General features: G+C 40.3%; 1 protein-coding gene across 2 annotated transcripts in view; it reads left to right on the forward strand.

Annotated features, from left to right (window-relative positions):
• The window catches only part of chrnb1 (cholinergic receptor, nicotinic, beta 1 (muscle)), a 35869-nt gene extending 11998 nt beyond the window's left edge, over positions 1-23871 (forward strand). Inside the window, exons 5-11 of one of the 2 annotated variants that reach the window (XM_031288445.2) lie at positions 809-917; positions 1010-1154; positions 2830-3015; positions 6354-6577; positions 11492-11667; positions 21299-21446; positions 23086-23871. In XM_031288445.2, coding sequence (XP_031144305.1) covers positions 809-917; positions 1010-1154; positions 2830-3015; positions 6354-6577; positions 11492-11667; positions 21299-21446; positions 23086-23232 — 1135 coding nt within the window. In that variant the 3' untranslated portion in view covers positions 23233-23871. The remainder of the gene's footprint in view (positions 1-808; positions 918-1009; positions 1155-2829; positions 3016-6353; positions 6578-11491; positions 11668-21298; positions 21447-23085) is intronic. The other variant, XM_036005474.1, reaches the window with a different exon arrangement.
• Positions 23872-25123: the final 1252 nt, after the last annotated feature.

Here is a 25123-nt window from a genome sequence, read left to right on the forward strand (position 1 = left end):
GATCATAAAAAAATGAAAAGTTAAAAAAAGAAAGTTATGTTGAGTATGAAAACTCTTGTTCATTACATTTTACTTCATAATTGCAACCACATGTGTTGTATTCATTGTTCTTGTTCTGTATATAGTTTATCGTGATCAAAACCATTGATCTGAAGCTCAATGCTGATGCTGTCATGTAAATAGTTTTCTAATCAGCAATAAATATAACAATTTCTGATCAACCCATATCAATTGCATGCTTAAAATAACATACCGGTTAAAGCCCCGCCCAAACCGACCCACTTCCGGGTTAAATCCCGCCCACTTCCGGGTTAGGCCCCACCCAGTCCGAGTACAGATACAGATAATTCATATGGTTAACAGATACAGATAATGCTGTACTCGCTCATCCCTAGTCCGTATGTGGAAGTACAGTCTGTAGTTGAAGTTACAGGCCCGAGGGCCAGCAGCAAACCCCCCAAGTGATGCGTTTTGGCATCAAACGTGTCATTTGGAGATTGGTCTGCTGGCCTGTGAGTAGGGACAACTGGGCACTGGTAAGACAGAAGGAAGCTTACCATAGTTCATTTACACATACTACCAATATTATTATGATACAAAGCTGGTTGAATATTGGCAAAGTGTCCCTTTAAGCAGGGAGGCGGTGATTTTCAGCTATCTAATAACGGTTAAAAATGAGTAATTGCACAACATGAAGTGAAGAAAGAAGCAAAATACCTCAGAAGTCTATAAGTGCAATCTTCTACTGACAGTAATCAATACAGGTATAAGAAAAGTTTTGAAATCATACTTTGTTCTCTGTTTGCAGTAATGACGGGGTGTTCGATGTGGCCCTGCATGTCCATGTGCAGGCCTATAGTAATGGCAGAATAACCTGGACTCCCCCTGCTCTCTACTGCAGCTCTTGTGGAGTTAAGGTGAACCTCAGTACATATACAAACAGACTTAACATTGTCCTCCTTCTGTTTTCATGTTTCCCATTCATTTCCCTGTCTGTTTCTGTGTCTAGGTAACATATTTCCCGTTTGACTGGCAGAACTGCACCATGCAGTTCCGCTCCTACACATACGACTCGACGGAGATCGATGTGCAGTACGCACTGGACTCAAAAGGCAACGAGATCCGGGAGATCCAACTGGACGAATCTTTCAGCGGTGAGAATTTGGTGGGGAACACATAAAAAGAAGGGTTGGATTGACGGATAGATAGAGCAGTAAAGAGTATAGGAGTGTTTTAGGAAGAAAGTAGTCTCACATTGCCAGACCTATCCCCACAGCGCTGCGGAGGAAGGTCTGGCTCCTCCATGCATACATTCTGGGATGGGAGAAAAAAAACACTCTGGGTTGTTTGCATTCACAATCATCTTGGGCGAAGCTCCGGTCGCAGCGACAATGGCTCTGCAAAATAGTCTCGGGAAGGAACTTGTTTTGGTGGAACATTTGCACCCTGCAAAAGAAAACGCCACAGACAATATTAAAGGTCCTATGACATGCTGCTTTTTGGATGCTTTTATATAGGCCTTAGTGGTCCCCTAATACTGTATCTGAAGTCTCTTTTATATAGGCCTTAGTGGTCCCCTAATACTGTATCTGAAGTCTCTTTTATATAGACCTTAGTGGTCCCCTAATACTGTATCTGAAGTCTCTTTTATATAGACCTTAGTGGTCCCCTAATACTGTATCTGAAGTCTCTTTTATATAGGCCTTAGTGGTCCCCTAATACTGTATATGAAGTCTCTTTTATATAGGCCTTAGTGGTCCCCTAATACTGTATCTGAAGTCTCTTTTATATAGACCTTAGTGGTCCGCTAATACTGTATCTGAAGTCTCTTTTATATAGACCTTAGTGGTCCCCTAATACTGTATCTGAAGTCTCTTTTATATAGACCTTAGTGGTCCCCTAATACTGTATCTGAAGTCTCTTTCCCGAAATTCAGCCTTGGTGCAGAATTACAGCCACTAGATCTAGTCCCACAATGAGCTTTACTTAGGATGTGCCATTTCTGTGTCTGTAGCTTTAAATGCTATTGAGGAGGAGGTGTGTGTGTGTGTGTGTGGGGGGGGGTGACCTTGACCAGCTTGCCATGGGCAAAGCAGAGAAAGGGGTGGTAACCATCCTCCTTATGACGTCATAAAGGGAAGATTCCAGATCGGCCCATCTGAGCTTTCATTTTCTCAAAGGCAGAGCAGGATACCCAGGGCTCGGTTTACACCTATCACCATTTCTAGCCACTGGGGGACTCATATTAATGTTTAAAAAACTGATAAAGTGAAATTTTCATGCCATGGGACCTTTAAATTAAGTCAATTGTGTGTATTTTGTCCACAGCAATCCCCGCCAATCGATCCCTAAACGTCCCAGTTAGAGAGGAAATGCCGTAAACATATTCTGTATATTGTAAATCTTTACAATCATTCCCTGAAAGAACCAAGCAGGCCTGCCTTGTTGCACGATCCAAACCATTTCCAGCGTGTAGCTTGCTAGCTCAAAGTTTGTTGTTGTTTCCCGAAGAGAACAAAGTTAGACAACAGCAACACAGAGAGCGGCACATCCGGCGGCGCTGGTGATTATCCTGGAAATGAACCGTCGTTGATCCAGACTAGGAAGAAAGGGAAAAGGATATAAATAGAAGTATATATCCATTTGCATGATACAGTGAATTTCCTCTCCATTCTTTTTGATTTTCTCTCAATAGACACTTTTGCTCGTCACAGGAGTGTTTTTACTTGCTCGACTGTGTTTGCACTTCCACTTCCTCTTGTGGTATGTAGATCTGTTGCCCTCGTTTTGCTGATCTAAATTTCTTAAAACGTGAACATTTCCCCACAGAGGGCGGTGAGTGGCACATCCGACACAAGCCGTGCAGGAAGAACATGAACGATGACCTATATGAGGACATGACTTTCTACCTCATCATCGAGAGGAAGCCCCTTTACTACGTCTTGAACATCATCATCCCCTGCATCCTCATCACCATCATCGCCATCTTTAACTTCTACCTGCCTCCTGACGCAGGTAAACCTACGATACAGAATAATACGAGTTTGCTACTGTATGAGACAATCTGGCTCATAATGCACACAGGTTCCACTTTGATCTAGCGTTGGTTAGGATTAAACTGCCTTATCATCTCTCTCTAAAACTGCTCATACCATTTCCTAAATGTGTTTGTGTGGTCTGGTTGAATTGGGCAATCACACATTTGTCCAATTACTGTACTGTCCCAAAGGGATTCAGATGAGATAGCGGTTTCCCATAGAGCACTGCTGAAATCAATAACCTCCAAAATGAAAAAGTAGAAATCAGCCCTGAGAGTGATCATCTTAAGACTTTACTTTGTCACACATGGTTTATGTAATAGACTTGTTTACATGGATTCACTGGGTAATCAGTCTGTAGCAGTCTGTCTCAATTGGGATACTTCCGTGACCGCTTAAAGAGACAGGCGCTAAAACAGAGTGTGAATACAGGTATATTCAGACAGACAGCATGAGATAAATAATGTGGGTTTTTTTTAACATTAAAGCATGTAAACATGTTCTAACAGAGACCCAAACCCGAACCTGAAAATGAGCATAATATGGGAATATTAGATTATCATGTGGGGACATAGATATTATGTAGAATCAAACAAATCTGAAAATTGTACAGATTTTTTGGTGGCTATTGTCAATTCAATTAAATTTTATTTATAGTATCAAATCATAACAAGAGTTATCTCGAGACACTTTACAAATAGAGTAGGTCTAGACCACACTCTATAATTTATAAAGTCCCAACAATTCTAGAAATTCCCCCAAGAGCAAGCATAGTGCGACAGTGCGACAGTGGCGAGGAAAAACTCCCTTTTAGGGAGAAACCTCGGCAGACCCAGACTCTTGGTAGGCGGTGTCTGACAGTGCCGGTTGGGGGTGTGATGAACAGTGGCAATAATAGTCACAAAGATAATGGAACAGTCACTACAGTGGTAGTCGTAGTAGTTCATGTCATAGAAGGGCACTGCAGGGCGTTACAGGATGTAGCGTGGCACAGCAGGGCGTGGCTGGATGTAGCAGGTTCAGCAGGATGTAGCAGGTTCAGCAGGATGTAGCAGGTTCAGCAGGATGCAGCAGGGCACTGCAGAGCGTAGCAGGGTGTAGCTGAGTAAACTCCCCAGAGCCAGGTTAGTAACAAGCATTTCTGGATCTCCTCACTCCCTAACTATATGCTTTATCAAAGAGGAGGGTTTTCAGTTTATTCTTAAATGTGGTGACAGTGTCTGCCCCCCGAACCCAGACTGGGAGCTGGTTCCACAGGAGAGGAGCCTGGTAGCTGAAGGCTCTGGCTCCCATCCTTGTCAAAGAAAAGTTCCGTGAGTTGGGGTAGCTCTGGGGGAATTGGGACATCAGACCACAGCTAAAATCCTGGTTACAGCCCTGAAGAGAGCGTGTGTATGCACAAAGCTTTCCCTGCGTTTTTTTAATCTTTCACCCTCTGCTTGTGGGACCTCTCAAAGTCTGCATACATAAAGTATGATTCTCCCCTCTGACATGGAGACAAGTGAAATGTGAACGATTTTTCTTCTTTTACAACACCTTTGCTGCCAATCAATATTATTTGTGCACTGTCTCACAAAAACTTTCGTTTGTGTTGATGCAGTGCGAGGAAGTGAGTGAGGGAAATGCCTCTGCTTTGACAGTTACTCACTGTTGGGAGCATGCGCTGCCCTAATGCACATCAATTTCCAATTACCTAGTAACTCTATCCAATCTGTGGTAAACACAATTTGTAAGTGACCACTGAATACTCCTGGGAGGCCCTGCTCTATTGGTCAATCAGCTTCACTTAGAATGGGAGATGAATTTTCTATTGGAGTCATTACTGGTGATTTAAACGGGCTGCTGCTAAGATAGCAGATCCGCTGAAGGAGGAACAAACCTTGTCCTGGTGAAAAAGATGATCCATAACACAGACTTAAAGGAGTGAAAACAATTACAGACGTTGGGTTGTTAGAGACATTGTTAAATACGTTGTAGGGTTGGGGGGGGGAAAAAATCTAAAATCGTATGTATCGTGATTTTTTACGACAATTTTTAGAATAAATTCTTTTCCCTAGAATCAAGATTTTTAAATTTTTATTTTTGTATCAATAATTCACCTAAATATTTTCTGTTCATACAGTACCACCGACGGCGACTACATCTCTATATATATCTGTTTCCAGCAAAACGGAGCGAAAGCAGAAAATGCTGAAAATCCATGTTATCTACTACTTTACAAATTAAATAAATGTCAGACTGACTGACTGACTGACATGTGCATTCTTCTTAGAAAAGAATTAGCTTTTAGAAATGTCTCATGATATATTGTCTCTAGAAGTGTATCATTCAACTTTTGTTTTTGTTAAAGAAGGAAAAGAAAATCGCAATACTCAGTACTATCGAATCGCAATACTTCTTAAATCCCATATGTGAGGGACCAAGCAGTAAGGCACATGGAGTCACAGGTAAGTTTAAAAAAGGGGGTTTTATTTACACAAAAATAGCAAAAGATTGAAGCTTCTGGGCCCATAATAGAGGTCAGCTAAACAGAACATAACTAAAGTACTTAATAGACCAAACTTAACATACAACTGACCGGACCTGACAAACATAAAACACAGGAGACATACTGGCTGATCAGACCAGGTTTGACACAAAAGGGGAAACTAACAATAAAACTGTACAAATGAAACTAAAAATAACAATTAAAACAAAACAAACACTTATTCCAAAAACTATCTAACATGAACCAAACCAGAATTACTTAATATAATGTTATTCAAGCAAAAAATAATCTAAAGAAAAAATGAATGCTCCCCCATGACACAGCAAGCAGTGGTAGTGTCCAATTAGGCCAGCTCCCCTATAAAACAGCTCTTGCTCCAGGCGCCACCCTTTTGCCCAGCAGACTGCCTGGAAAGATCTCTTAGTGTGGAACCTCCAAACTGGTGAGCTCAAAAGAAATAATGGTTATAAGAAAGAAACGAGAGAAAGATGAAAGATGCCTTGTACTGTCAACTAAATATGTATGTGAAACAAAACCATAACCTGTAAATTATTTGTAATTAATAAATGTTTTAATGAAACAAAATCATGTATGTATAATGTGTCTGGGAAATGATATGACCCAATCTTTAAGAAACATAAGCCAAAGAAAATAAATGTAAGTGCAAGAGGTTACCACTTTGTAAGATGGCTGTGTGGTCATGGCTGTGGCCATCACAGCAATAAATAAAAAATCGCAACACAAATCGAATCAGCACCCATGTAGCATGACATTCGGGACAAAAGCAAAATACAATTCATTGTATTTTCATTTTTTCCCCATACCAGGAGAGAAGATGGGTCTGTCGATCAACGTGTTGCTCACCCTGACTGTGTTCTTGCTGCTGCTGGCTGATAAGATCCCAGAGACTTCACTCGGTGTCCCCATCATTGTCAACTACATCATGTTCACCATGATCCTGGTCACGTTTTCTGTTATCCTTGGTGTGGTCGTCCTGAACCTGCACCACCGCTCACCCAACACCCACATCATGCCCATGTGGGTCCGTAAGGTGAGCTCCCTGATTCGGGTACACCCCTTCTTTACCATAAAGAGACCATAAAGTCTTCATAGTATATGGCTACTATACAATGTCAAATGTAAGAGCTTTGTTCATCTAACTTTATATATTCAACAACAGAATTAACTGGTCAATAATAAAAATAAGACAATCATGTTAATCCAACTAATTATAACAAATATATGGAATTGGATCCAAAAGATTTACAACCATTTTATTGCCTTGTGGGCACTTGCATAAGCAGCCCTGTCTCTAAAATTGAAAAAATGAATAACGAAACGCAATATGTGGCGGCCAGTGTTGATTGTGTGGCGCACCGCCACAAATTAGTCTGTGTGGGAAACACTGGTACATTACAACATTGGTTCTCCACAACCTGAATGTCATGTAAAACCATTAACCTCCATCAGTGGCTGTTGCCCTCACTGTACATTATGTGAAGCCAATTACAGGCCTTAGCAGCAGCTCTACACTTAGCTCCAAGTTCTGTCACCCTTTCAGGGAACACCCACCTCAGAAAGGCTTATACATCGGTGATTTGCATGGTTTAATGGAACTAAACTGCTTGGTACTGGATTGATGGGAGGAGAGAGCATTAAAGGTTCTGCATCTTTGCACTGCTACTTTTTCTGACGATCAGTGTCATGAAATGTGGAAGTGAAAGATTTATGCACAGAACGGCAGTAGTGGGAAATGTAAAGACATTCAGGTACCCTGTTCTTGACTCCAGAACTTCTTGTAATGCAGTGCAAAATGCAAACAGCAGAGAACAAGCAGCGATACAACTTTGTCAGTTTACACTGAAATTCATTTTGCCTTCCCGAGCAGCTCCACTCACAAAAAGGAAAAGAAAAACACACACAGAGTTAAACAATTACACAAAGAGTACAAAGATTAAAGCTGTAACAATACCAAATTTTGCTGTACAATTAATTGTCTCAGGAATAATTGTGATTAACAATATGATTGTCTCTTTCAGTCAAAATGTATTTAATTTATTTCTCACAAATTAAAGTTTTAAATTAATTCCAGGATACATCTTTTGGTTGTATCACTGTTATGTGACCCAGATAATGTAGTGGTATCTAAGTAAACCACGCCTCTTTTTTTAACATAAAACATTGAATTTTTTTCTGAAATGAACATAAAAATTGTGTTATCCTTAAAATTATTTCCTTATCAATTGTTTTGATTGTCCTTATCAATCAAAACAAAGACCATTAACAAAAAAACAGATTAAATTAGGAGTACAAATAATAGTCATCACTATTGGCAAAACTATGGGACAAAATAGTCATCACTGCTTCTGTACTTACGTTTTTTTCTAACTGTATCCCCATGTGAGTGCCAACAACTAACAAAAAGCATAGCTTTAGCTCATCAGTCCGACCAATAATCACTTATGTAATTACAATTTGGCACATCCAAACATAATCAACAATTACCACCAACAGCCATATTCCTTAGGACAGTGGTCTTCACTATTTTTTTCATGAGAGCCACATTTGATAGGACAAAGTCAATAAGTGAGCCACTTTCACCGCAAAGTATCAAAAGTTACATCCAGTCATATATAGCATTTCTGCTTATCAATCTGTCATCCCTAAACATACAATATGCAATTTTTTTCTACATTAGCTCATCATGTATCTAATCATCCAAGAGCACATCGGTGTTAAGAGCTGGAAAGACCGCCCAAACTGGCAACTCCGCACTGAGTCAGTGTTATGGACGGAAGGGCAGAGCACCTTTAATTATCTTTTCTAGTCTATATTTACATCTTGTAGTGCCATCGTTTGGGGTATTTTAAAAAATATATATAAATTATTTGTAATAGAGCAGACTTAGGGTTATGTTATAGCCCTGCTTGTTTGAATGTTTTTATGAAATATCTGTTTTTACTGCATGATCATATCACCGTATTATTTACTGCCATGCGAACCACAAATTAAAGCTTGACGAGCTGCAGGAGCCGCGTAATGAGTAACACTGCCTTAGGACCTTAGCTAATGTTAGCAATTTATTGAGGTTAAACAAAGAATCCACGAAAAAAATTGCGATTAGACAATTATGTAATAATTGTTACAGGCCTAACATAGATGAAAACACATCAACAGCCATGACAAAGAAACATGTTTCATAGATAGATACAGATACTGTAGTATGTACACAAATGTATACTGTTAGCAGTACGGCAGTTTGTGTAACGTCTGTGATGAATTATTCAATCCAAATGATCTTGTTTTAAGTGAATGCAAATCTTCACTGACAAAATGGCATCTATCCGTACTACTAATGCAGTAATTATGGTCTGTTAAATGAAGGAAACGTTGACTTTTCTTCTCTTAGCATCCTTTTCATTGCAGTTTATTATGCTTTAACGGCACCACCTCCAAGCTGGGCATGTAGCCCTGCCAATTTTCAAACTAATCTTCACATTGGCAGAAATGTCAAAAAAGTCCTTACATTTTGAGATACATTTGAGTCTCAATATTTGTCAAAGCATGTGCTGTGATATTTGTTATACAACACAGGCTTTACAGAGGAAACGGCAGGAAATCTAGTGTCAAGAAATATGCCTCCAGCTGTAGAATCACTGTAAAGGACAAATTCAAGTGAGCCTCCTTATTTTGTAATTGTTTGTACTTCACAGATTGATCATTCTCATACAAGAAAACACCCATCTACTTATTAGCACGGTCGTCTTTACAGCTAACCCTGAAGTAATAGACTTGACTCACATGTGCAATAATGGTGCCTGTAGTGGGGTTGTAGGCCCTGTTGAAAATTACTTTTGTAAGTATGCCAAATGGTCCCTATGTGTCTTTAATGTATCTGTCTAAAGCAACAGAAAAGTGTACACTTTGTGGACACCAGCGTTCAGTCTCTGGACAGATGTCATCTCTGCTGCTTTTTCTTCCTTCTCCATCATGACAGTTGCTTGCAGCATCTTATTTTCTTTCTCCAGTCACTAAGTCCCGCATTGCCAGACCTATCTCCACAGCACTGTGGAGTAAGGTCTGGCTACACCACACATACATTATGGGATAGGGGGGAAAACACACTCTGGGTTGTTTTGTATTTCTTTAAACCAATCGCAATCATCTTGGGCGGGGCTTAGCTCCGGATGCAGCCACAGTGCCTCTGCAAAATAGTCTCGGGAAGGAACTTGTTTTGGCGGAACACTTTGACCCCGATAAAAGAAAACACCACATACTTATATTAACTGAAGTTAACTGTTCACACAATACAGTAACGTAAGCTTAGTGTAAAATTAGCTGGACACAAAGTAATTAGCTATTTTGTCCACAGCAAATCCATCCAATCTGTCCCAAAACGTCCCAGTTAGAGAGTAAATGCCGTAAACATATTCTTTGTAAATCTTAACAATCATTCCCCGAAAGAACTAAGCTGGCCTGCCTTGTTGCAAGTTGCGAATTTTCTTCAAAACTTGCCTATTCAGGATGTAGCTTGCTAGCTCGAAGTGTGTTGTTGACTCCCGAAGTGAATGGCGTTTGAGAACGGCAACACACAGAGAGCGGAAGGCGAGGTACATGTGACTGAACATCCGATGTGAAGCAATTATCCTGGAAATGTACAGTCGTCATTCCAGACTACCAACAGTAGTCAAACAGTTTATAAAACCGAGGGAACGGATTTTTATTCTGTGCGAACAATTTAGTTTTTTTTTTTCTCAGCTGACCCCGGGGGAGGGGGGGGGGTCCATAAAATTTAAATATGTGTCAAACATTCTGAAAACCGCCACAAGTATCCGAGTGTAGCCATGCTAGCGTCGTTTAACGCACGCACGCACGCACACACACACACACACACACACACACACACACACACACACACACACACACACACACACACACACACAAATATAAATATAAATATAACAGGTGTTGCAGTATGCTGGGAAACAGGAGGATAGAAAGCTCACATAAGAACATGGACATATGTGATGAATGAAGGCTAAGTCACCCTTTTGTCTTTGAAACTACAATAACATACAATTCAATAAGTCAAGCTGCTTCGGCTCATTCTACATTCTCCACTGTAGCTACAGTACAGTATGGTCCCTGCCAGGGGCCGAGTATTGACATCCATCTGTCAATACAGGCAAGCCAAGAGTTATTTCAAAAGGATACCCAAGCACTTTGAGGTGCAAATAAAAGAGCCATTAACAAATGCAAACAGCACTTATGATATTGATCAGGACTAACATTTGGCCCAAGTTTTGCTGTTATATCAAGTCAAATTCCTCTGCTATTACTTTAAAGGAGAGCTCCAGGTCTGACAGCCAAGGAGTATCAAGGAGTTTAACAGACATGTATCTCTATTTTACACACATCTGATATTCTGGGAGCTGCCCACTACAACTACCCGTCTTTACTTAAGAGCACCAGTGGAGTATCCAGAGTCTATGTTCTTTGCTTAAGGACACCTTGGTAGTAGACATTGAGGAATTGGAAACCATTACACATTTGGTTTCCCTACCCGCATCATTCAGCTTCAACTGTTCTCAAAGGTTATCTCACTGCTAAATTCAACATTTTGACTCATTTCTCAGCCTTAATAGGCAAATACAGGGCAAGTACATTCAGCTGCCCCATCAATCACGAAACAGGAATCCAAACAAATGGATTTTTTATTACCAGGAAAGACGGCGGATTTTGGAGGACTGGGCGAGCCAACAAGCTAGTGACTGAAAGTGGAAAGTTCAGTTAAATAACTGGTTCCCATTGTGGTTTTGAGTCAAAGAAATATGCATGAAAGAGTATTTTTCCATTTGGGATTTCCAGTTTTAAACTCACATCGCATCAGTGGAAGTGAAAGTGCTAAGAAATTGATTGTACTGGAAGTTGTTGAGGTAACTTTTCATCTTTCCTTTCCCCCTAGATCTTCATCCACATGCTGCCTCCTTACCTGGGCATGATGCGGCCAAAAGTAGAGACGCCCCTCTCCCTGGAGACCATTCCCCGCCGAGAGAAAAAGATAGTCACCATCAGCAAGGTGGCTGATGAATACTTCATCCGCAAGCCCGATTCCTCCATCCTGTTCCCCAAGCCCAACAGGTGAGACAGGCACCCACTCTGGGGTCCAGGGACATATGGGTGTATGTATGGTAGGGCTGGGACGATATGCTTTTGTCCCTATTCGATTCTTTCACGATACGTGGGTGCTGATGCGATTTGTGTTGCCATTTTCATTTATTGCGATTCTAGAAGTATTGAGTATTTGTGATTTTTTTAACTTTAACAAAAACAAAAGTTGAATAATACACTTCTAGAGACAATATATCATGAGACATTTCTAAAAACTTGTTTTCTATAAAGAATGCACATCACATGTCAGGCCGTCTGACATTTATTTCATTTGTAAAGAAAAACATAACACAATTTTCTGCTTTCAGTCTGTTTTGCTGGAAACGGATATGATGTAGTGGCCATCAGCGGTACAATATAAACAGAAAATATTTAGGTGAATCATTGGGGGGGAAAATTAATAAAAAAATGTTGATTCTGGGGAAAATAATCAATTTTAAAAGTCGATGCAAAAATTGCATACATAGCAAATTTACACAATTTACACTTTACACAAAGCTTTCTCTTTTTGTGAAAGAGGATTTCAGACTCACTTTGTGACCTCAGCATATGCAAACACTACACATATCCACCTCTAATACATAATCCATAGCTGACTCTCTTTAAAGTGGAGTAGAAGTGATTAAAAAGTAACTGAAAGTAAACTGCCAAAAATTGGTTAGATTGCACTATGAAATGAAATTCAATAGTAATATCGCCTTCCCTGTGTGTAGTGTTCATGGAGTTTCAGGGTATCTTTGAAGTCAGCTGGCCAGTCTTCCCGCAGCTTGCATTTCTCCTATGAAATCCAACTCTCATTCTATGTTAATAATCATCACCAGGCTTAGCAGTTACCTAAAAATATGGAAAAACAGGATGCACAATTATACACAATTTTTCTTCCAACCTGTGCGTAAGTTGTCTAGATTAAGAAATCAAGATGACACTGAGACGCTTTAGGCTGCCATATAAAGTTATCCTCATTTTTGGAGAACTGATCAGGGAACAAATTGTTTAAGAAGTCAAAGTTAGCTCATCGCTTTCTGACCTTTGGTGTAGACTGTGGGAGGTGTTTGCATCAGGACAGTGGTGCATTTAGATTCAAATTGTGCGGTATTATGCTAGTACAAAGGAGCAGCCTTTAAAAAGGTATATAGACAACAAGTCCTTCAACCCATACGACCACATAGGTTGTTGGTTCCTACACTCTTATATGACCCACAGGAGCGTTTTATGAATTAGGTAGGGTCTGGTGGCAGGAGATCAATAGTTCCTAAACATAAACTCAACCCTTGCAGTTTGAAACACGTGGTTAACTTCACAGTTTGGTTAGATTTAGGTAACAAAAATACTTGGTTAGGTTTGGGAAAAGATCATGGTTTGGCTAAAATAAGTCTTTGTTGCACAACTTCAGTTACATACGTAATACGATTATGAATACCTTCATCGTCATTGTGCTTGTACGAGAATCAGTGTGTGTATAAGTATGTGATGTACATACGTGACTCAACTTACAAGTTAACTTACGTCTGAAAGTTAAAATAAATCAAAGGTGAGTTTTGGTTTTACCAGGAAACGAACAGCGGTCTCCTGGGTGAAAAAAAGTTTGTTGTCCCATCCATCCACCCCGACCTCTCTACGGGGACTTTGTTGCTCTTTATATAGTCTCGCTTTGCCAGACCTTCCTCCACAGCGCTGGTGAGGAAGGTATGGCTAGTCCACGCAGCATTCCTTTCCATTTCCATTTCTTTAAACCAATCACAATCGTCTTGGGAGGTGCTAAGCGCCGGACAGAACCATGGTGCCTCTGCAAAATAGCCTCGTGAAGGAACTTGTTTTGGTGGAACGTGTACGTTCAAAAGTTGTTCTAGTCGTGCAACAGAAAACTCAGATTGGACAGATAGTCTAGCTAGCTGTCTGGATTTACCCTGCAGAGATCTGAGGAGCAGTTAACCATAGTCCTCAGAAATCCACCAGAGTTTAGAACGCCAACACAAAGAAAGCGGAAGGTAACGGACATCCGGGCGTAAAGAGTATTTCCAGAGGCACCGGAGCAATCCCGTTCATTCATATAGACGTTAGAATCCTAACACTTACAGTAGGCCTGGGCAATATATGGATATTATATCGACATTGATATATGAGGCTAGTTATCGTCTTAAATTTTGGATATCGTAATATGACACGTTTTCTTTTCCTTGTTTTAATGGCTGCATTAAAGTAAAGTGATGTCATTTCAGCTGTTCTATTATTTGCTTTTACCTACTTAGTCATTACATCCACATTACTGATGAGTAAAAATCTCATTGTGTGAATGTTTTGTGAAAGCACCAATAGTCAACACTACAATATCACCACAAACGGCTAATCTTAATGTTGCCTGTTGTAGTGGTGTGTTAATGTTGTGATTTTATAGTTGGGACTATTGTTGTAGTGTGTTAATGCTGTGAAATTGAATTGATGTTGTAGTGTTTTCTTCATGTTGTGGTTTTTGTTGTCAAAGTGGTGTTTTTACGTTGTGGTTTTTGTCGTTGTTGTTGTAGTGGGCGAGATTTATAATACTGTGAAATGTGATTGTTGCCCTATACTGCTGTGTTAGCGTTTTCATACCCCAGTGTTAGGTTTCCCTTCTGACAGAGATGTTATTCTCTGTTTCCTGCCCAGGGACTACAGATGAAAATGAACTTATAGTTAACTCTTGTACTGCTAAGGAGCTGTGCATTGTCCCTAAATACTGAAATCGATGTATTTGGTCAAAATATGGGGATATTTGATTTTCTCCATATCGCATATATAACCTTCAGTTAAACCCAGACTGGTGAGTGCTTCCCTTGACGCTGTTGAGCTAGGAGCTGAATTGGGCCAATGTTGGCACACAAATAAGCGACAAACCACTTCTATCAGCCTAACCCTAGTCTCCATACCTTGTCCACAGGTAATGGTTGACCTTGCTCAGGCGAATTTGGTAAAACGAACAACTGCAGGTCCTGCGAATCAGCTACTATGTGCCATCCTTAACTATTCATCCTCCCTGCTCCCTGCTCTATTAATACCAAAAAGTCTTCCTCACAGTCTGGAGCTGCCGCTCCCTCTCTATCCTTTACCTCCTGTGAGAAATGGAATGTGTCTCGAGGGAAAGACTGAAGGCGGCACAGATTTGTCGCTGAAATAATAATGACCCACACAAATCGACTCCGACACATTAGAGCGGGACGCTGCGTGTCTAGGCGAACGAACGGGTGACAGAAAAATAAGGGGTGGGGGGGGCTATTAGAGCAATTTGATGAAACAGCAGTATCTTTTCTTGAGCCCATGGTACACACACATTCACACCGACCTTCTTAATTGGGTTTAGTGCATGTCTTGGCACCACAGCCAGTTTTAGTTGAATTAGTCTCCTGAATAGTCATTTACTTCTCACTGATGAAGTGCTGCTCTGAGCCACACAGGAGGGGAAAGGGGCTGAAAGGCCAAATTGTGTGCCCCCCCCCCTCTCTCTACCTCCCTCTCTTATCTGTCTTTCAATTCAATTTGCTTTATTGGCATGAACAAAGAAAACATGTAGCCAAAGCAGTTTACAGAAAATTCATATACAGTATAGTACATATCACATATTAAAAACATACAGTAGGTGTCACATAGATTCTATACTGTACTGATTGCTGTACACACAACATTACAAAACAATTTCATTGTACTAGGACGGGGCGATATGGAGGAAATCAAATATCACGATATGTTTGACCAAATACCTTGATATCGATATCGTCGCAATATCAATATCGAGGTATTTGGTTGACAATGGGTGCTTTCACAAAATATCTACACAATGAGATTTGTGATAAATAATCATCAGTAATATAGATATAATGTCTGTGTGGATAAAGGCAAATAATAGAACTGCCAGAACAGTGTGGAAAGTTCAGAAAATGACATCACTTTACTATAATGCAGCCTTTAAAACCAGGAAAAGACAACACTTATGTCATATTACGATATTAAGATAACCACAATTTAAGACAATATCTATTCTCATATCACGATATTGATGAATTTTGATATATTGCCCAGCTCTACATTACACAATATAATACGTTACAGTTTTGTACAATATAATATCGTTACTGTACTAAACCAATCTGTCATTTAGGGATCCTTTAGTCCCTCAGGCTGTGGCAGTCAGATACATATTTAGCTTCCAGTGGAGCTGCTGGCCTAGGAGAACTTCCAGCTTCTTTTCTGGTGTTAACATTGGGAAGTTTGCTATTTTTTGGGGGATATTTTTCCAAAGTGTAAATCGCTTAGTAAAGAGAATTTTTCACACTGGAGGAGTCTTTCTCTCTCTCTCTCTCTCTCTCTCTCTCTCTATCTATCTGATGAGGCTCCACCTCTCTTAGGTCACAGCCTCTTCACCCGCCACACTCTGCAAGCGCTGCATTGTAAACCCCCGAAATGGCTGTGCTGAATATCAAGCAGCTCTATACTCTGCCCTGGCTGTCACTTTACACTCCTTTTTTAAATGTTTGCTAGTTAAAGACACAGTGCCGCACTGCCCTCTGGTGGTCAGCTGCCTAGCCTGGCTGAAACTAATTTGATCTGGTAATTTTTTTTTATAGGATCTAAAAAAAATGTAAGGTGATTAATATTTGAGGTGTTTCATAAAAAAACAGATGTTTGAAGAAGGCAGCTGTTCTGCAAGGAGAATGTTAATTTGTCAGGGTGTTGTGTGTTTGGACGTGGTTGTGGCAAGGACCAAGGGTAGATGAGTTTGTGAAAAGTTTCTTAAGTGACTTTGTTAAAGGGAAATACTGCTCAAAATAAAAAAAATAAAAAACGTTTAATACACGGCTATTACAAACAGTGTACGCAAGTACACACTTGGGAAGCAATGCCTCATAGCTGAATGAGTGTTCTTTGTGTGCATGTTAACTTATTTTCTACTTCTTTTGAATTTAATATGCCCAGAAATTTCTTTACTTTTATTTCATATTTTTTACCCTCCTATGTGTAAAGATAACATTCAGAAAATAGGTCTGAAACACATGCAGTCAGACAGGTTTTAAACACACTTTTTTTTTTTTTTTTTTTTTTAAACCTTTATTTATCCAGGTAAGTCGATGCAACGACGACCTGTCACATTCACACAGTTCCACATTCATACCTGGAAGCTGCCCAGTACAACCACAGTCTGATCTGCTGGCCACTCAGCAGCTCCACTGGAGCGGTTGGGGTTAAGGGCCTTGCTCAAGGGCACCTCAGTGGTGGTAATGAGGGAGGGACAAGCACTGCTCTTTCACTTTCCACACCCAGATTTTTTCCTGTCTGGGGATTGAAGCGGCAACCTCCCGGTCCCAAGTTCGCTTCTCTAACCACTAGGCCACTACTGCCGCCTAACCTGGAAGAGAAAATGAAGATAAACTGTACAATAATTCCCCGGACCTTTCAATGATTTGAACTTAAAGACAACTTTCAGGTTTAACTTTGAACCGAAATGTCCGTAGTAGTACCTCATGCCGTTGTTGTGTGTACACTGAGGTACTACTACGGACATTTCGGTTCAACACACAGTAGGTTTTACCAGAACAGACTGTATAAAAAAAGTTGACGCAGCCACCGTGACGTCACCCGTTGGTTTGTGGACTACCGTTTTGAAGCCTCAAGGTTGGCATTTTGGCTGTCACCATCTTTTTTTTGGAGCCAGAAGTGACCATATTTGGACAAGAGGGTGGAGGTGGAGCTACATTAAATAACATGGCATCCATGATTCACGTTAACTGTGATATTAATTGGGATGCTAATTTTGGCTTGCGTAAGACAGACTGTACTTAACGGAAACAATTAACAGCCGTCTTCTTAGTTTATTTTAATAGAACCGAACGCTGAACAAAACATTTTTTAGGAAACAACAATGTTACAGTTCACTTTCCAGAACTGAAAACACACAGTGAAAGGGTCAAAGTTCTGATACGTAAACACGGACAACACTCAAAAACGGCTATTTCAATGTACACAGTGAAATGGTTGCTAAGCCTGTATCGTGATTGACAGGTCTCCATGGTAGCGACTAGCCAATCACAAGGTAGCCACTCCCCAAAGCATCCCCTGCTTTATTCTATATTTAACTCTAAATGGGACCTTAATTTACAAAATGATCACCATGCTGTATTGAAGAAGACTCTCGTATGATGAGGATGAAAATGTTTACTGAGGTAACAAATCAAGTGAGAAGTAGGATAATTTCTCATAGACTTCTTTACAATCGGACATCTTTTTGCAACCAGTGGATTCGCCCCCTTCTGGCCATTAGAACAAATGCAGGTTTTAAGCACTTCGGCATTGGCTTCATTTTTTAGGTCTGGAGGTTACGTCCACTTCTTTTAAACAGTCTATGGTTTAACCTCTAAATGAAGTCCATGCCCCACTGGACATTTTTGTATAAGATTTCACATTAGAGAAAGAGACAAGAAACATGGGGAGAGAGAAGTTAGAAGACGATGGCCAAAACTACAAATATACAGTACGTAATAAGCCAGAATGATCCTTTCATTTCAGAGACAGTCATTTCTCAACCAAGCATCCTTTTACCTGTGACATCCTGCAGAGAGAGCCGTGCTGTATCACTGATTAAAGGTATAGGAGTAGATCTCTGTGTCTGACACTCTTTTTATTGTGATTATACGTAGAAATTCAGCAGGGAAAATCAGAGCACAAAAGATGAATGAGTAATGCTTTGAGTTTCTTCAATAGCTGTGGGTATTGAAGTGAGACTACATAGAGATCCGTCCTCTTACAAATGAAAAGTTTAATTCATAAGCAATCAAATGCTGCTTTCCTCAGTTCGTCCTTACATCGCTGATGTTCTTTGTTATGATTTTAATCAAGAAAGAAAACAACTTTGAGCCACTGTTAGACCTGGTGTCTAAAAAGTTGTGAGTGACAGCAGTTAGGAGGAGAGTTACGAAGACACTCACAGCAACCGCTGGCACACCATCGCAGCTGTAACCAAGGGCAACAAGTAAACACAGAAACATGCACATATAGTGGTGAACACACACTCGCATACGGAGCAGCCCAGTCAGCAGATGCAGAGCGGTGACTCCCACACCCAGGGAGCTCCGCTGACCTTTTCTTTATTCCTCCCTGAATGACAGAAGAGTGCAAAGGAGACGTGCAGCCTGCCTGCCTGCCTCATAAACAAATGCTTTACTATTTTACAGCGTTTAATTAGTCTGCTGGGCCGGCTCGCAAGTCGCTACATTCTGCAAGCCTGTGGGCGTTTGTTTAGTTTGGATGTCAAAACTTTATGTGCTATTCACTCCAATTCTCAGACTGATCTCATGAAATGGCATATGTATGACATGCCAATTCGTATGCCATTATTGGCGTGTTATCAAGACGCATACTCACTTTCTGTTTATCAACGCCGTTTGGCCTCCATTGACTTACGTTACCTTGTCATTGCGTGTGAATTTACGTCGTAGGTAGTAGTATGAAAGGGCGAATCGCCGTGCAGGGAGGTTGGTGGTGGTGGGTGGGTAAAACACAGGACTTTCACCCAGGAGAGCGGGGTTCGTGTCCCATGTGTGGCGTTTCCTAAAGGCAACCCTGTTGTTCATTTCCTAAACTCAACCGTCACTTTCTTCTTCTACTAAAGCCAACCCTGTTCTTCTTTTCCTAACCCCAACCTGGTATTCTTTTCCTAATCCCAACCGTTTATCCGTTTCTTGTTTTCCTAAAACCCGCGTGTGACGTAGTCTCGCGATAACACGTAGCCTCACGATTACACGCCACGTGGCTTTAGAAAGTGCCACGTGGCGTGTATGTTTACGCTCTGACGTTGCAGACTGCCGGCCGCTGTATACAGTGTAGACATACACACGGATAGCTCAAAATGCGTACAGATAACACGCCACTTGGCTTAAGAAAGTTGGCGTGTATGTTTACGCGAAGTCATGATGCCATGTTGCCAATTCTCCTCGATCAATCCTGGGTATGTATTTTGTATGATATCAAATGTTTTGCATTATGGATATTTTTCTAGAGCTGTGAAAATGAACACGATAATAAGTCCACTAATTTGTTTGACGTGCAATTAAGCCTCGGGCCGCTCCGTAGTTTGGGAAATCAGGAACCGATGCAGCAGTAACGTTGTGGGAGGCTAGCAGAAAAAACCCTCATTGAGCAGAAATGGATAGAGCTGTTACTATTCCAAATTTTGTTGTGCAATTAATTGTCTCAGAAGTAATTGCGATTAACAATATAATTGTCTTTCAGTCAAAAAAAATAAAATTATTTATGCATTACTTTTGCAAACAAACTAAAGTTTTGAATGAATCCCATAATACATCTTTTATAATATATATATATATCATCATAATATCACTGTTATATGACCCAGATGTAATAACACCGGTTAACAGCCTATGAAGTAAACCATGCCTCTTTATTGTCATAAAATATTTTAATTTTTTTTCTTAAATGAACATAAAACTGATAATAACCATCAACAGTCGTACCCTTTAGGACCTTAGCTAATTTTAGCAATTGATTGCGGTTAAACAAAAAATTGGCGATTATGTAAAAAAAAAAATGCTACAGGCCTAGAAATAGATGAAGAAAAGGGACTTTTGAATGGAATGTTGAGTTTCAAAGCCCTTCCAGATGGTTCTCTCAATAAGACTAAAGTTATTTACATGAACTGTCAATGTGAAGTGACTTAACCATTGGAGTATGCCTCCCCCTCGCCAAAGGCAGGCCGTGCTGGGTAGTTTTTTCTTTTATTCTGAAGAATATATTCTAGACAGTATTTGTCATTCTTTTGCTATTGTTGCAATAATTACATATAATTACTATATTAATTACTTATAATATTTGCATAAAGCAAGCATATTTGTCAGCTCCCATGTTGATAAGAGCAATTCAAACTTGAAAAATATCCCTTTTGAAGTACATTTAGAACAGATAAAAAACAGTCTTTCCTCTGTTGATTTTGTAGTGGCGGCCCACCATGGCAAAATTTCTGCCCCCACGGTATCAGAAATAAGGCTGTACAAAAAATGTAGTCGCGGTTGCCTTTTAAATGATCCTGCCGACATAATGCACCTCCCGTTGGCTGCCGCTCACATTGCAATTTAACAACAACTAGAACTATTCAGAGGTTATTGGGCCCGTCCAGTTTAACTCCACATGATGTTGTGTTGATGGAGTTTATTGTCAAAACGTTCGCTTTCTTCCAAGTCGACTATTAAACGAACAGCTACACCAAAAACGTCACCGCGGTGGGTCCGTTCTGAGTGTAGATCTGTTGTAGATGTTAAGTGCCCTATAGCTCAGAGAATACAGTTCAATCACAACTGAAAATATGACTCATTGTGTGTGAACAGAGGTGAATAAATATATTAGTTTGTGTTGCAGCGAAGTGTCAGTTCCCTTTCATACGTAAAACATTTGCCGGTGGGGTGGTGGGGTTTGTTGCCTAAAGGAAACACTGTAAAATGTGTGATTAATTTATTTTGGTTACTTATTGCGAATGTATGCAATCAATCACGATTAAATGTCTTAATCGATTGACAGCCCTGATATTTTTTTCTGTGACATTAATGTTTGTGTCTTTTTCGTTTAGGTTTCATCCCGAGGGCATGTGTACAGATCTGAGAAAGTTCATCGACGGTCCCAGTAGCTACTTGACACTACCCGACGAGCTCAAGTCAGCCATAGTGGCCATCATATATATCGCAGAGGCCCTTCAGGCTGAGAAGGACTACGAAGCTGTAAGTTTGCCTATCCGAGTTAGCTGCAATGCTCTTCCGTCATTTTCTTCCTCACTCATGTATTCCTTTTGAAAAGACCATTTTGTTCCTTGGATTTTATAAGCGCCATCATTTGGTTTCTGAACTCTTTTCGTTTTCTTTTTATTCTTCTGTCTGTCCCGCATAGGGCTGGGTACCGAATTCAACACTTTTTAGGCAGCGACCGAATTGCCTCCTTAGTATCGAGTACTATCATTCGATACCAAATTTTAATACCTAAGGAGTAAATCGCATCAGCGTCAGTGAGCCAATAAGGGTGCAGCATGCTTATACCAAGTTCTAGTCTATGCTGATGTCGTTTCATTTCCACGATTGCTATGGTGCCGCCGCAAATTCCGCCGGATGTCCCTCTTTTTCGGCCGGATGTCCGTTACCTTCCGCTTCCTTTGTGTTGGCGTTCTAAACTCTGGTGGATTAATGAGGACTATGGTTAACTGTCTGGTAAATCCAGACAGCTAGCTAGACTATCTGTCCAATCTGAGTTTTCTCTTACACAACTAAAACAACTTTTGAACGTAAACATGTTCCACCAAAACAAGTTCCTTCCCGAGGCTATTTTGCAAAGGTACTGTTGCTCCGTCCAGGGCTAAGCTCCGCCCAAGATTGTTATTGGTTTAAAGAAATGCCAATAATCTAAAGCATGTTTTTCTCCCATCCCGGAATGCTGTGCGGACTCGCCAGACCCTCCTTCGCAGTGCTGTTGAGGAAGGTCTTGCAATGCGAGACTAACCAAGATCTAATAATGTTTGTGATTGGCTGTCTAACGTTACACGTCGTAGAGACACTCAGGAAAAAACGTAGGGGCTCACGTAGTAGGAACTTAAAATTGTGCCGTAATGTTGTAATTTCTTACATAATTATTTCTTTCATAATTATTTCTTATATAATTTATATATATATATATATATATATTAGGGCCGGGACTTGATTAAAAAAATTAATCTAATTAATTAGAGGCTTTGTAATTAATTAATCGAAATTAATCGCATTTTAATCGGTCGGGCTAACGTCCATGCTAACTCCTATGTGTTTTGCGTTGAGGTGATATTTGAGGCTCGATGTGCTGCGGTGATACGCAAATTCCTTGTTGCATAGCTTGCACACAACCATGCTCTTGTCGACGCTTCCATCCTTTCGTTTTTTAAAACAAAATTTCCCATCCACGGGGCCAAGCAAAGCGGTCTCGTCAGCTTCTTCGTTCATGTTCACTGTGGTTTGTTGTTGTCGGAAGTCAAGAACGCTAGTTGGTGCTCCAGTATAATCGGTCCGTCGAAACTCATTCATTGAAAAACGTTCCGCGGTGCAAAAATAAGTGTGGTTAAAATTATGTTATTTATTTTTTGCGTAATTAATTAACGCGTTAAAGTCCCGTAATTAATTAATCTTAATTAACGCGTTAAAGTCCCGGCCCTAATATATATATATATATATATATATATATATATATATATATATATATATATATATACTTTTTGTTTACGATACCCAGTCCTAGTCCCACCCTCCCAACGCTACTTCCTTGTATCCACTCATTCACTTCCTATCTTTCTTCCTTCCATTCTGTTTTTTCACATCCTCCCTTTCATCCATCCTGGTCCAGCTGAAGGAGGACTGGCAGTATGTGGCCATGGTTGTGGACCGCATGTTCCTCTGGCTTTTCGTCGTCTTCACCACTGTGGGCACCTTGGCGATCTTCGCTGATGCCAGCTTCAACCACACCCCCACCGACCCCTTCAAAGCTCCCTGAAGGAGCGGGACATTTGGTCTTCTTGAGCTGTACCCATCCTGATTTACCACCACAACAAATAGGGACAAAATAAATGACTGTATTGAACTGCCAAAATGATTCTTTGGGTGTAGTTCACCATCAGCCAATCATTTAGAAACTCTTACAGGTACTCCAGGTAAGAACCTTGTCCAACGTACCTCACATGTTTTCCACAGTCATCTGTCATCAAGCACTGCCATTTTACTTTAATTTCACATGACTTAAAGATGGTAATTTGCCTATAATAATATTCCATATGACGATAAACTATTATTTGTATTACAACGTTGCAATTTTTACGGAAAAAATTCTGGTGATTCATTTCCTAAGTCTTCAACTAACTTTCCTAAGTTTTCTCCTGTTTACGACTTAAAGTGGAAAAAAAGGTTTGCCAGGATAATCTTTCTAAATTTGTAAACGTGGGAAAACAAAAGATACATTTTCCCAGTTTACCGTTTTCAACCTGCCAAAAAAAAAAATTGCACAGATGAAATAAAAACTTAAGAAGCAAATTAGAAAAATGATCCTGGCAAAACTATTTCTTTCTCACCTGGCACAACTTGTTTTTCCCACCTGTTTCACAGATTTTTTTAGGGAACTTAGAAAAGATTATTAGGGGTGCACCGATCCGATATTAAGATCGGATATCAGTCCCGATATTGACGAAATAGCTGGATCGGGGATCAGAAAAATGAACAGATCCACGGGCCGATCCAGTTTTGTTAGTTTTTTTTCCCTCATGCGCACGTGTGTCGCATGCTAGAAGAGTTGAGTGTACAAATACATAAGAATTCAACACATTACATCTGTTATTTTGTCTTAGTTAGGGAAGTAATGTTTAGTTAGGAAAGTCTGGTGCCTTTAGTGGTGGAAGGAATGTATAAGGTGGAAGGTATACAGTGTATTATTATTTCAACAACGGTATCGGATCAGTATTGGGTATCGACAGATACACAAAGCCCAGGCATCGCTATCGGGACTGAAGAAGTTGGATCGGTGCATCCCTAAAGATTATCCTGCCATAAGCTTAATTTACCTGTTCTTAAGTCATAAACACAGAAGAGAAAACAATTAAGATCAAGCTTAGAAACCAGTTCACCAGAATTTAGTTTCTCAATCGCCTCTCGGGGCTTCCGTATGTTCTTGGCTATACGGAAGGCAAAAAACGTCTTGGACCCCGTAAATCAAAGTCCTGTGAAAGCCTTAGCTGCACTTCTTCAAGACCAAAGTTGACAAAATGCCAAACCAGGTCAATTTGTGTACTTAAAGGATGAACAGAAGGGCTTGTATCTTTATTCTAACTACCCTTAGACGATGGCATGTTGTTTGCCCAGCTGAGGTTTGTCAGATTGTATGCTGTCAAGAATTCCTTTTGTTTGCATACAACCTCAATTTGCAAGCAAATGCAAATGATTGAACACCTTGAGGTTTCTCGGCTGAATGAGCAACAATGCTCAAGAACTTCCAGGCCTCAGTGTTGTGTCCTTAATCACAAAGACATGTTTCTCTGCCAAGAAGTATTTGCACATATCTCTTGACATAGTTCATTCATTAAACTAGACAAAAACTGGATTACTGTATGTGTGCAGGGGCATTAATCATTGCATGGAATATACCAACCAATCCAATGTTAGCGTACCTGACATGGAAAATACATAAATCTAAGCTACTGTTGTGTTTTTTAGTGTATTAGCTACAGGAGGAATCTCGGTCTGGTGTGTGTGGATCCAGAGTTGGATATTCATATGGGGTGTTCACACATAAACACCAAGACAAAGCAGATGCTATAATGAGCAAGCTGTATGACTTTCATTTCACTGTCAGAATGTGCTGGAGTGTGGCACATGCTTTGTGGATATTTCTGAAACCA

This window comes from Sander lucioperca, chromosome 9 (genome assembly GCF_008315115.2).
Source record: "Sander lucioperca isolate FBNREF2018 chromosome 9, SLUC_FBN_1.2, whole genome shotgun sequence".
Lineage (NCBI taxonomy): Eukaryota > Metazoa > Chordata > Actinopteri > Perciformes > Percidae > Sander > Sander lucioperca.